The 14,380-nt window shown below is 38.1% G+C and overlaps 2 protein-coding genes across 2 annotated transcripts in view; both read right to left on the reverse strand.

Moving 5' to 3' along the window:
- Positions 1-14,380, reverse strand: part of LOC149053726 (uncharacterized) — a 59,377-nt gene that overhangs the window by 41,980 nt on the left and 3,017 nt on the right. The window contains exons 3-4 of the mRNA XM_089210984.1: positions 12,886-13,263; positions 11,520-11,621 (exon numbers count right to left, since the gene is read on the reverse strand). Of these exons, the coding sequence (XP_089067110.1) occupies positions 11,520-11,621; positions 12,886-13,255 (472 nt within the window). The 5' untranslated portion in view covers positions 13,256-13,263. The remainder of the gene's footprint in view (positions 1-11,519; positions 11,622-12,885; positions 13,264-14,380) is intronic.
- Positions 2,941-14,380, reverse strand: part of LOC149053729 (uncharacterized) — a 43,229-nt gene continuing 31,789 nt past the window's right edge. The window contains exons 7-8 of the mRNA XM_089211623.1: positions 4,081-5,680; positions 2,941-3,145 (exon numbers count right to left, since the gene is read on the reverse strand). Of these exons, the coding sequence (XP_089067749.1) occupies positions 3,088-3,145; positions 4,081-5,680 (1,658 nt within the window). The 3' untranslated portion in view covers positions 2,941-3,087. The remainder of the gene's footprint in view (positions 3,146-4,080; positions 5,681-14,380) is intronic.

Raw genomic sequence — 14,380 nt, forward strand, 5'->3', positions numbered from 1 at the left:
CCTCGATTTGACTTTATCCTTGAAATTTTTTATATTTTTCCTGAGGAGATTTAAAAAAATTTCTTGTCATTATCCCGATTACAATATTGTTTCAAGCCTTATCAGTAGTCCAAGAGTGTATTAATACCTGGAGAGAATTTAACTTGAATAATTACATGCTTGAATGTTCAGATTATTTACTGAAGTAGTGATACCTCTCAAAGTATTACTGGTACTTCAGTAAATTGACTGCCTTAGCTGTCAATAAGGCCGTGAGCCAAGCGTTTCTGACTTCTGCAGACGAAAATCTCAACATTCTAATACTCCCATCAACCTGGGAAATCTTAAGGCATATAGAGTTCTGAACAGTCAAAGACGTGACATTGGACATCATTATGACCTCGGAGAACACCAGCACTTCTTCCCTCTTCTCATAACAGTATAGCTTATCTTCCAACAGCACAAAGCGTCTCCTGTGCCAACTTGGTCTTCTTCTGAACACAGCGCACTCTTTTAGCCGGCAAAAATCTCCTTCTTGAGACGATACCAAACTACTGAAGTTGTTGCTTATAAAACGATAAGATGGAGGCGAATACGGAAGGCAGCTCTTTCCTTTGGTTAGTTTTTTCGTCTGCTTCGGCAAAGGCTCTTTCCAGAATTTCGGTTTTACCTGCCAAAGGCAGGTTTCACTGCGTGCCTTGTTAAACTTCTCCATAACTGATCAATAAAATTTTGCGGGTATGTCGAGGTAATTTACCTTTTAAGATTCAAGCAATGTCCATACAAAAGAACAAAAATACGCACCGAAGTTAAATTTTTAAACGACCCAACCCGTTTTAATTTGTCTCGCAGAGAATTAGCGGAAACCCCTTAGGCACGTACTTAAAAACCGTTTAAACACTCTCTACTTCTTTCTACTATCACGTTACGCGGGTTACGTGTTTTTGCGTGGTTCTAGAATTTTCAAACGTCAATGTTTCATATTGTTGACCGATCTTTGAAGTTGACCTGACCTTCAGTCAACGTGAATACTATTTCTTATCATTATAAAGATTCTCGACTAAATCTGAAGTTGAAAATCTTGATTAGATGGCGATTGAATCTTGACCAAATTGCAGCTTCTTTATCCCCGGAGAGCTAGAGAATTTCTTCTTCAGTTGGGCGAAGTGTAAATAATTTGGCGGTCATCGCGATTTGGTGAACAACACTATACTCTGCTTCTTTGTTTTCCTATTTACGTACGCTTGGGCGATTTTAGAGGTAAACAGATTACTTTCGTAACCTTCTCGTCACGCAACTTTGAAAAATAAGGTCTAGTTTTAAGTGTAAATGTTACGGTACACGTACCGATACGTGCAGTCATGTGGTTGAATTTCTTCAGTAGTTGAATCTACTGAAACTTTAATGGAATTCCCACTGTCGCTTTGCGAACCGCATCGTAATAAACTTGGACAAAAAAGACTTCTCGTTCAAGAACTTCAACTTGCCAGTGGAAAAGTTCGTGACTTTGCCGATAGTATCTTTGGTTTAGGCATGCGTGAGATGAAACTTTATTGATATTTCCGTAGTCAATCAATTCGGGTCAAGTGCAGGCGACAACACTGACTCACGAAACCAAAACAACCAAAGTCTACGGGAGAGGTCTTTCTCGTTTCAATGCCTGGAATGATAGTGATCACGGACTAAAAATATTACTAAGAGGAATGTTGTGATAAGGCAACAATGCTTTTGTACTGTTTTTAAACTGAAAGAAATTGCTTGGCTTACGCATTCCATTCTGCGCATAAACTTCTAAAATTAGCGACCACCCGCGATTACGCAACGAGGTGCCCTGTTACCCGGCGATAAACCATTTAATAGAATGGGGTTGTTAAGTATTATCAACTGAGTTGGTCACGTAAACTGGCCACCGTAAAGAGTTTTAAAGTTGACGTTTCGAGCGTTAGCCCTTCGACAATCGCTCTGACGAAAGGCTAACGCTCGCAACGTCAGCTTTTTAAGTCTTAAAGGTGGCCAATTCACTTTATCAACTCAGTCAGTGACACTTAATTACACTGTTATACTCTTCTATCGACGCAGCTCCACAGTTTCTTTAGAAACGTACCCTCTTTTTTCACTGAATAGAATAGCCGCCTTCACCTGAACGAGCTCATCGCCTCATCTTGTTTTGAAAATAATATGTTCATCCTTTCATTATCTCTCGCTGTGTTGTAACACTATAAACGACGGTTTTGTGACAAATTAAAGGTTGCAAAGATAAAACAATTGTCTTAAAGTGAGAGGATCATTCTGCACATTTTGGGATTTAGAATAAGTTCCCCACGAGATGAAGGCGAATGGGGGGGGGGGGGGGAAGGGGAGGGTAAGAAGTAAGGTAGCAGATTCAGTTTTTACTTCTTATAGTTATCGAACTAGGCCATTTGCTAAGTTATTTACCAAAAAAAATCAGTGCAAATGTTGTCATATTTTAATCTACTATATTTTCAAAGTTATCAATTCATTACAAATCAAACATTGTCTCATAACTAAAAAGTCTCCCAGCCGTATCACAAGACAACAGGATTTAGCCATGGAGAACAATCAGCCATGTGGTGTGATCATCCAAATGACAGTTGACACTTTTCAAAGACCAGAATTGAACTTACAATTTTTCCCTTGATTATTAAGATAACTTCTGTTCATGTCTTTGAAACCAAAACCATTGTCACCTACAAGACTTGGGACTACTTCCATTCGAATGATCAAAACATATGGTCATCTGTTACTTTTAAGTTCCAACAATGTATAACGATAAAAAATATAGAGTATAGTCGCAATGATATAGTAGCCTCAATGATGTAATGGCCTGCGTAATATCGGTATTTGTTATTCTAAAACACGACACAGGTTCCACTTTGAAATATAAGAAAAGAATGCTACACCAGCTGCATATCTTTGAGAAATATTGATACTAAAGTTTAGAAATGAATAACGAGTATATAACTGAGTTATATGGGACTGTTAAAACACCCAAATACACTATTCTACATTGAGTTTGGTGATAACAAATAACAGCGTACTGCAATTCTCATGTTAAAATACACATTTCATTAAAAAATCGTAACACACTTATGATGCAAAATTCCAGAGTACCAGGTTAAAGGGGTTTTTGAAAGAGCTCTTGTTTCCTCAATGGGACATCTTTAACCCTCCAACTCCCATGAGTAACCAAGACAGAATTTCTCTTCACAGTATCAATACAATACCAACCAGACAAGTGATGAGAATAAAGAAAAATATCAACAAGTTGAAAGGTTTTAAGCTCTACATTCCAGTTAATACAGGGTTGAATGAAATAAATTACCACTCGATGACAGAAGCCTGAAGGGTGAAAAATTTTAACTCAAATTTGTGATGACATCGTGTGCAAATGAGTTATTTTAAATAATTATAATTTGCCGCCAAGAGGTGTCAGAAGTGCCTCCCTAGATTTGTTCCTTCAAAAAAAATTGTCTCTCGCGGTATTATGAATTAGTTATTGTCCAGTCTTGCGCATTCAATATTGTAAAATTTGATCAATCTTTTTTTGACGGATAATGAACCTGAAAAACGTTTTGGTCCATAAAGACCCCAATATTCATTGTTATATTTTATCAATCAACTCTTCTGGCTTTGCGTCATTATTTGTTCTCCGAAAAATAAACACATTTCTGGCCGTATAATGAATAAATCGTTTACCAGTACTGTGTGCTCAATATTGCCACTCGAGATTATACAAGTCTAATTGAAAGCAAAAGAAAAAAGAAAAAAAACCTATAGTCAGCCAAATAAGCTTGACTTTGCGCTTCTTCAATAATGAACATATTTTCCGCCAAGAAAGCTTTGTATCTTTGTCTCACCAACTAAAATCCTTCGCAAAGAATGTTGTAAAACTGGTAATATAGGTAGGTTTTAAATTTCTATAACTACTCAGCTTTTTGGCGAATGCAGTCTATATTATGTGAGTAAAACTGACAGTTACTTCAAAATTCATCGTTCGTGAGCATGCATCCCGGTAAAACTCGTGCGGTTTACAGTAGTGGTCATTCGGGGCCTTTAAATTGAGAATAAGAAATAGACTAATGTCCTTCCTTGCTAAGTAGGAAGTTTACGGCCTCAATTTTGCCAAATTGTTTTGCGATATTAAACGGTGTGCGATCCATCACATCCTTTGAATTAACATTCAAACCAAGTGACAGCATTTTTGTGATGATGGCGACATTACCGCCCTTTGAGGCGGCGTGCAGTAAATTTCTACCTAACTGGTCTCTAATAAAGGGATCAGCTCCCTGGTCTAAAAGACAATTCACAGCCTCAATGTTGCCAAGTCCTGCAGCCAACATCAATGGCGTACTGTCATTAGTGGGCAGTTTTGAATCGACATCTAGACCACGTGACATTACTGTCTCAATGAGGGCGACATTATCACCCTCTGAAGCGACGTGCAGTGAATTTCTTCCAGACTGGTCTCTAATATATATATCGGCTCCCTTTTCTAGAAAAAAATTTACAGCTTCAATTTTGCCACGCGCAGCAGCTAACATCAATGGTGTTTTTCCTTCACCATCTTTTGAATCGACATCAAGACCACGTGACATTAGTGTCTCGATGATTGCGACATTACCACCCTCTGAAGCGGCGTGCAGTGAATTTCTTCCAAACTGATCTCTAATATAGGGATCGGCTCCCTGGTCTAAAAGATAATTTACAGCTTCAATCTTGCTACTCGCTGCAGCCATCATCAATGGTGTAATGCCTCTATTATTTTTCGGATCAACACTCAGACCACGTGACATTAGTGTCTCGATGACGGTGACATTACCACCCTCTGAAGCGGCGTGCAGTGAATTTCTTTCTAACTGGTCTCTAATATAGGGATCGGCTCCCTTGTCTAAAAGATAATTTACAGCTTCAATTTTGCCAAACGCTGCAGCCAACATCAATGGTGTACTGCCTCTATTATCTTTTGAATCGACATCTAGGCCATGTAACATTACTGTCTCAATGATGGCGACATTACCACCCTCTGAAGCGGCGTGCAGTGAATTTCTTCCAAATTGGTCTCCAATAAAGGGATCGGCTCCCTTGTCTAAAAGATAATTTACAGCTTCAATCTTGCCAAACTCTGCAGCCAACATCAATGGTGTACTGCCGTCATTATCTTTTATATCGACATCTAGACCATGTGACATTATTGTCGTGATGATTAAGACATTACCGCCTTCTGAAGCGGCGTGTAGTGAATTTCTTCCTAACTGGTCTCTAAAATAGGGATCGGCTCCCTTGTTCAAAAGATAATTTACAGCTTCAATTTTGCCAAACGCTGCAGCCAACATCAATGGTGTACTTCCTCTATTATCTTTTAGATCGACATCTAGACCACGTGACATTACTGCCTCGATGGTTGCGACATTATCACTCAGTGAAGCGAAGTGCAGTGAATTTCTTCCTAACTGATCTCTAATAAAGAGATCGGCTCCTTTGTCTAAAAGATAATTTACAGCTTCAATCTTGCCAAACTCTGCAGCCACCATCAATGGTGTAATGCCTGTATTACCTTTTGAATTGACATCTAGACCACGTGACATTACCATCTCGATGATTGCAACATTACCATCCTTTGAAGCGGCGTGCAGCGGATTAATGCCAGAGTGGCCTTCAATAAAGGGATCAGCTCCCTTCTCTAAGAGATACTTTACGGCATCTCTTTTGCCAGTCAAAGCAGCTGAAATCAAAGCCGTGTTGCCATCATTATTTTTTGTGTTGATATCCAGGCCACGTGATAACATATCCTCGATGATGGCAAAGTTGCCAGTCCGCACAGCTGATGGCAGTGAGTTCCAATCGTCGCCTGTTACCGTCTCAGTGTCCAGTTTACCTAAAGAAAAAAATAAATGAAAAATAAAATTTCATAGCAAAATGGTTATATCTTTCGGTATTTTGTAATAATAGGAACGTTTCTACTCAATATATAGAAACAGACAGTCAAAGATTGCATGTGGCTTCTGATATAACACAATTTTTGTAGCACTGGAAAGTACTAGAGATTGTATAATGCAGCAAGAATGTAGTTTCGCAGGGGCTAGCTCGACTCGGAAAGCCTCATGGTTCCACTATCCTCTGGGCCCCAACAATGTTACCTATGCTTCTTTTAATTTTCTTATTTTATTGCAATTTTATTTTTTTTGGACAATTTTTTCATGCAAAACGGCATTCCGCGATTTAGGATATTCTGTCATTCCGCGTCTTAAGATATTCCGCCGTTCCACCGATCCACCATTCCTCTGTTACATTATTCTGTTGTCTAATTCAAGGTATCGTATTTCGCAGCTTTCTCGCTTCGCAAATTTAGCGGCTCTTTTCGACATAATAATAATAATAATAATAATAATAATAATGATAATAATAATACTTAACAAGATAATTTGGTATTATCAACTGAGTTGATGAGTTCAACGTAAATTGGCCATCGTAAGGGGTTTCAAAGCAAACGTTTCAAGCGTTAGCCCTTCGTGAGAGCGAATGGAGGAATTGAGGCTTGTGTGTGTCTTTATATACAGAAAATGGAACAAGGCTTTAGGTGGGAATTTGTTACTAGAAAAACAAGAATAAATAAGTTGAATGAAAAGCGTTCGTTGATAACGTGGGGATAAAGAGTGCCGAAAGATAACTTTTTATTCTAGAGTTTTGCGGCATTCAAAAAGTAAACTGCACCTCCTATACATGACATTTCAAACACGGTTTCTTGCATTTTACGAATAATGATAACGGTTTTTTTTAGCTATCATTACAACAAGATCAAAAACTAAACAAAACTAAGCATGGGTAACTTTGACTTTTCGATACTGACCACCGATATCCACGTCTAATTCAGATGGTGCTCTTTCAGTTCCCATACCGCTGTCAGATGCTTCAGACATTAAACTTTTCGTCTCCAACGGTAAACTTTCCACGTACATTTTGGTTAAACTCCATTTGTGTTCGTCAATCCTCCATGGCTTGTCTCCGAGCCTTTCGTAACTGGCATTCTGAACTAAAGAAACATAAAGGAACAAAATATTTTGCCTAAAAACGTCATTTAAGAGTATGAATGCATTTATGCGTTGAGAAGCTTTTCGCGGGATGTTTCACAGTTTACAGTGGGAGCAGGTTGAATATAGAAAAACTTTAAGAAATAAACTATAGCGCTCCTCGTGAGCTTTTTGTGTTCGGTCGAGGTATAATTAAGAGAATACAAACTGTTCATAATCTCTTGGTATAATCTACTCGCGCTTTTATCTATTCAATCATCAAATTATTCGCGCACATGAACATATCTAATTTGATATATTAAAAGGTTAGACATTATCTCTGAGAAGCCTTTGTAAGCATGTGAGGAATGAAATCTCGAAAGGCCTTATCTGTTTTAAGAACAAGTCTGTAAGAATCAAACATCTTGGGAAATGGAAATTTTCAACCCCTTCTTCAAATTTTGCATGCTGTTAGGCACTCAGGGGGATGCACAAAAATGCCCTTTTTAAAGGTCACAGAACTCTTGTTGCCATAATAACAACGGCTGCTTGTTCGAGGATTGAGGCCTCATTTTCATACAAAAACAGTGAAAAAAAAAGAGTGAAATGTTTATTTCTCTATCTCAAGCTAAATACAACATTACAAATTGACACTTCTACCATACATAGTGACATCATTTGTCTTCACTTTGATTTATTCAATTTTCCCTGAGAGTGAATGTGGACACACCAATAGATTATTCATCTTGGTACAGTTTCGGTCATTTTTGTTGTCGGGTAAAACAGGGAAAACGTTTATCTGAATTTCTCCAAAAGTACAACGATTCTGGAACTGAAACTACACACCTAGCTGGTTATAATATTCTAGTTTTTAAATATGTAAAAATCTCTGCGGGCCTGCCTCTACTTTTTATAGGGGCAATTCGCGAAATAAAGCTCAAAATCAGATATTGCATAATTTGGCGATGTTTACATCTAATGTTCTCAACGACAAATGTTTCAGACAAATGAAACATGCACGGCTTTGGAAGAATGTTATCTTATGAGCAATATCCCGAAGAGAAATCTCACCTCTGGTTGTCATCTTTTAAAAAAAATTGATCAAACTTAATGGAGGACTACTCGACGTAACTTTAAACATATACCTCAAATCGTGTGCATATCATCCAGATTCCGAGTGCTGCACCTTCTTTCATGGAATTTGAGCAACCCGAAGTCCTCTGAAGATACACTGATATACTTATATGTCATTTGAAACAAGTTGAAGTCGGCTGATCTACACTAAAGTATCCTCACACCGATCAATTCTCACAAACATGTACGTTATCACGATGGCGTGACGCTGTATTCTCCATGAAGCTTCCATCGGTCGCTCCAAAGAAGACAGGAAATGGATGTTTTGCATATATGTCAGCAGATTTCCGCTTTCTGAAGTAAAAACAACAGGAAAAAAAAAAGAGGAAAACCTTGACTGAACGCTCGTAAACACTGAGAATCTAAGAGTATAAATCGTAACTTGTCAGCGGCAGTACTACAGGTAAAACCCAGTTGCAACCATATCAAATTGAACGACATTGGCATCTCCTTACAAAGAACAGATACGGGCAGTTATCATTTCCTTGTGACAGGAACTAAGATATTTCAAATCATCTGAAAACTGTCAGAAAACTGTTAAAAAATTTGCATAAGATATGACGAGGAGAGACTTATCACCGCCGCAGTGCCATCGAGTCAATCAGTGTTTCCTTCCATGTCTTGATAAAGGGAAAAACATAACAAAGTTCGAAACAAAAGATTTAATGAAATCATAATGTCATAATTCCACCTTTCAAACAACTTATTATCCACACGCAAATCGCAACTTGTCACTTGAACGAAACTCCCCATGGTTAATATGTAATCCGGATTGCTTCATGTTCTCAGGAAAAAGAACAGCGATTTTTCCATACTTTTCTCCCGGATATCTTTTACAAGCTTAAAGAACGATGAATATAACGCAATCTCCCAGTGATTTACACGAGAGGAAGTCAAAGGTCTCTTTAATTTTTCCCCTGAGGTGGCCAGCTCACCAGGAAGAAAAAGGAGATCGTTCGGTCTAATAACGTTAGTCTGTGGAGACCATCAAGCTAATAGCTGAGAAGATTGTGCCCTTTGGTTCATCTGTAACAGCATTAATTATTTCAAATCTGTATTTCTCGGTCCAAGCGACATCAAAAATAGTTCCTTTGTAATTTTGTAAGCACTTTCTACAGCATTTTATTTTCAAGGGAAATAAATCTCAAGGCTCAAAGCCAATATAACGTTCGAGCACGTGAAAGACTCCCTGAAAAAAGCTAAATTTTGGAAATTGATTGTGATGAAACAAATTGCTATTGTGACCACTGGGTTTTACAAGTAGTACTGCCGCTGACAAGCTGCGATTTCTGCTCTTAGATTCTCAGTGTTTACGAGCGTTCAATTGAGGTTTTCTTCTTTTTTTGGGTTGTTTTTACTTAGAATGCGCGGAAATCTGCTGATATATCCAAAAATGTCAATTTCTCGTCTTCTTTGGGGCGATCGATGGAAACTTCAGAGAGAAATACAGCGTCACGCCATCGTGACAACGTCCATGTTCATGACAAATGACCGGTGTGAGGATAGTTTCGTGTAGATCAGCCGACTTCAACTTGTTTCAAATGACATACAAGTATATCGCTGTATCTTCAGAGGACCTCGTATCGCTCAAATTCCCATGAAAGAAGGTGCAGCACTCGGAATCTGGATGATATGCACACGATTTGAGGTATATGTTTGTAGTTATGTCGAGTAGTCCTCCAAGAAGTTTGATCAATTTTTTTTAAAAGATGACAACTAGAGGTGAGATTTCTCTTCGGGATATTGCTCATAAGATAACATTCTTCCAAAGCCGTGCATGTTTCATTTGCCTGAAACATTTGTCGTTGAGAACATCAGATATAAACATCGCCAAATTATGCAATATCTGATTTTGAGCTTTATTTCGCGTATTGCCCCTATTAAAAGTAGAGGCAGGCCCGCAGAGATTTTTACATATTTAAAAACTAGAATATTATAACCAGCTAGGTGTGTAGTTTCAGTTCCAGAATCGGTGTACTTTTGGAGAAATTCAGATAAACGTTTTCCCTGTTTTACCCGACAACAAAAATGACCGAAACTGTACCGAGATGAATAATCTATTGGTGTGTCCACATTCACTCTCAGGGAAAATTGAATAAATCAAGGTGAAAACCATGTGATCCCCTCAGAAAGTCCTCCACCAACTAAGAATAATCTTTCAGGTAAAATTCAGTCCGAAATCAATGCTAATGGTAGTTTTGATCAAGTTTTTTCACAATAATTTGTCAGTTATGGCATAAATTGGCGTTTTTTTTAATCAGTTTTTATCATACCATACCTATGTATTTAGCAGTTAACCTGTATTAAGCGCCAACCCCGTCATTCCTCGCTGGTGACTGCTTAATAAAGGTTTGACTGTATATATTTCATTTAGCTTAACTTGAGTGTTTGCATGATTTAGTTACCTTCCTCTGCTGGAATTATTTCCGTGGCCTTCCTTCCGTGGTCTAAGAGCAAGAATTGATACTATTAAGTGCTACTTGTAAGTTTGTGTACAGTAGTTCATCCCAAAGTAAAAAAAAATCAAGCTATCAGTATCAGTATGGACTGCACAGTACAACTACTGCTCAACTACTCATGCGGGAAACCGAAGTGAACCTAGAAATGGATAACTTGCTAAAATGTGTTCTTTTCAACATAGTAAGCGGTCAGATAACGAGCGATACACTGTGGAAGTAAGGTGAGGTATTTTTATTGAGAATTTGACTTGTATTTTATTCCTAAGAGCGGTCGTAAATATTCCCATACGAACATTTATAATTTCGCCATGACTCTTATTTTGCAAGATGATAATCTCACAGCTGGAGCTTGGGCCGCCTGCGTGTAATCTCATCAAAACTTACTAAATTTCAGTTAGTAAAAGACAAAGTTGACAGTGACAGCATTGCCTCTTACTTAGACACAATTCCAAATCGAGTGCAAGAGACCAAAGGGATGCTATTATCTTTAATAATAATCGAGAGCATCGCTCGCATCCTAATTAAACGCATCTTCTAAATGCTAAATACAGGGCTCGCAATATCAGCAGGACACCCAGAATAAATAAAATCAGTGAAGAATCTACCACCAATATAGCCCTTTATCCTCACATTGACGATTTAACAAAATAACCGATAATATTTAACAGATGTTTCCAGAGAATTAGCTGATCTAATGAATAAAACTTAGTAACCGTTTTGTATCCAATGTATTGGTCAGTGGATTGAAGATTTGGCACCTAAAATATTACAGTTTTTACTTTATTTTTTGGTGTGATATTTCCTCTATATTAGAGACGATAGAGATATTCATTTACTTTTTAATTAGATTGTGACATTTTATCATTTACCATCCCTTCTCGCATAGTTAGAGAAACAAATCCTTTAATTGCATAGTTACCTTTCTCAAATGGAACCATTTGAGTCTCTACAGCTTCTATTCTTTCCTCCAGAGACTTGACTTGGTTCTTAAGTTGTGTTATTGTTGTCGGAGAATTTTCATCTGTTCTAGGTGGGAGAGATAACACTGAGTCGGAGTGCCTTCGAACACCTCGTTCCAAAGGTCGCCTCTGGTTACCTAACGGTGGCCAGACAATCATTTTGATTATTTGCAGATCTATTGTAGTTTTCATACCTGACACACACACACCCACGCACCCACCCACACACGATTAGGGAAAGATGCAGGATTTAGTGAAGGGGAGTTCAGATAAATGTCCACTAAAAGCGGACCATCCAAGAGCGGGCGGGGATATGCATCCCTCGCCGCTCTTGGATGAAATGGGATCAACAAGTAATATTTTCCTAGGGTATCCAATTTAAGGTTTCTGTGAAAAACTGCAAGTGTTTTATCGTTTTCATTTCAGTTTAGGAGGTTCAGTCGAACCACCCGATCGAAAAACCCGGCGTAGATCCGCCAAAGAAATTCCTTACAAATTTGGACGCCATGGTTTGCAATTAAAGGAACTGAATTCTCTTCCATATTTTGTGTCCGATATTTCAGTGATTGAATATTAACCTGAATACCGAAAATAAAACAGGCTGTCAAAGTCTAATTCTCTCAATGGTAATACTTCGAAAATGAAAATTGAAAAATTCCCAGCAACGATAACGTCGAGTCGAAAAAGGCCATGACCTTTTCCACAGTTAATTGTGTGGCCAAAAAAATATCCATATTTATCTGACTTACTTGAAACAGCCCTTGTTCATAAGTTAATTTGATTGAAGCAGTAGCAAAGCTGTGCGATTAAACCTATTCTTCTTGTTATTGAACAGCTAAATTCCTACAGTTCAACGACCAAAACAAAATTAAGCGGGAAATATAATAAGCCAATGAGATTGACTAACCCAAGTTGGCAAATCAAAATGAAGAAGATTGCAAGCGCGTAGATTGCTCATGCATGCACTGCTTCAGCTTCAAAGAGGATATTTATCGCAATTGACTAGTCCAAGAGATAGGCTTTCCTTCGCTTTTTAATAACCTATGATATATTACTGTTAATCTATAAAGCAAAATTTGACAAAAAAGTTGTTTACGGATTGAGACAAAATAGAGCAATCCATACACCACTTTTTTTTTTTTTAACTTCGCTACTGAAACAATGACCTCGGAGGAGATCGACCTGCGAACGTATAAAAGATGCAGAATGAAAAAATCCCCAGCTTTTTTTATTTTAAACATGTATCGACAAACGTCTTTGTTTTAATTAACATCCTTCTGCGCTTTTCAAATTCAGTTCGCTACATCTTCAAATAAAATTACTCACCGTCAGCTTCTTGAAGAAGCTCAAAGTAAACTTTCTCATATTCTTCTTTTTCAATCGTCACAGTCAATTCCACATTCTCTTCACCACCGGCACGGGTCTTCATTTCATCAGTCACAAAAAAGTCGAATAAACGTTCCTTGAGCGTGCCATCCTCGTACATGTTCCACAAAGCAGTTAGCCCCGTGAGATTGTCGACTTGAATTGTAAAGCATACGCACCCTTGACCCACTTCAATCAATCTTGAACCAGCAGGAAGCACACATTTCTGGAAGCTGGTGACTAACTGATCATAATTTGACCAGCGAGTCAAAATCTCACGGACAGTGAGTAAGGTTATTCCCGCTGCTGCCACTCCACACACTGTCTTCATGTTCAGTACTAAAAGGAAAAGCACTAAATTTAATTTTGAATGTTGATATTTCAATCATTTTTGGTGGTAAAAAATCTGGAAGACAAGTGAGAGGTGCGGGAATATGACTTTCCAACATCGAGAGATTTTGTTTTGCATTGTTTAAATCTGATTACTTTTTCATTTTTGCGATTTACGAGAAAACATACCTTCCATGGCACCCTGATCACAACGTTAAACCAAATTAATCGTAGTCCGATGCAGATTATGTCCGAATAAGTGTCTGTGTCTTTCTATGTTTTCTAAGAAGCAGACTATCCGAACATGGTTTACCTATGCATTCACTTTTGGAGAACATGGCTGTGGAATCTTCGAAATCTTACCCGAATGGTATTCTTTAGCTTTCAGCGAGCATTGTAGCCACGTGATGCGTATGGACCAATTGGAAGCGAGCAAATAAACTTAATGGATTATAACCGTCTCACAACAACGTTGTACCAGAAGAAAAACATCCATCAATAAAATGCTTCGCTTACATAATACCTAAATTTTAGGACGAAAATAAACAGCTGGTGTTTATTGATGGACGCTCCTGAAAAAAATTTAAAATATATTACTTATCCGTCTTGTACGGTGGCCCACAACTGTCACGGCAAAACAGAAAGTCACGGCACTACAAACTTTACTCACGGCAAAACAAAATTAATTCACGGCAAAACAAAATTAACTCACGGCAAAACAAAATTAACTCACGGCAAAACAAAATTTACCCTCGGCTAAACAAAGAAAACGAGTTGGTCAGCGGTTGTTATTTGCGCCTGAAATGTTACGTCGTGTAACAGTAACACACTGCTCGCTCGAAAAACCGCCATTTCTCGAGCTTACGATGTTTTGCTCCGCGTGTGGTTCGGAAGTAGATGAAGATGCAAACTTTTGAAAAAGCTGTGGTAGAGGTACGTTTCTTAATTTAAAGTGTTCGTACTTGCATTTCCTTTCGTTCCAAATAACGATAGGCGTGAGAAGACACTGAGACACTGACACTTACAAATAAGCTGATTAGCACGTGTCTGGAATAAGATTGTGTATGTAACCTGTGAGTAAAAAGAAAACATTCATAATGTATAGGCCTTGATGAAATAGGGATTT

Source organism: Pocillopora damicornis, chromosome 1, assembly GCF_964200805.1.
Source record: "Pocillopora damicornis chromosome 1, jaPocDami1.2, whole genome shotgun sequence".
Lineage (NCBI taxonomy): Eukaryota > Metazoa > Cnidaria > Anthozoa > Scleractinia > Pocilloporidae > Pocillopora > Pocillopora damicornis.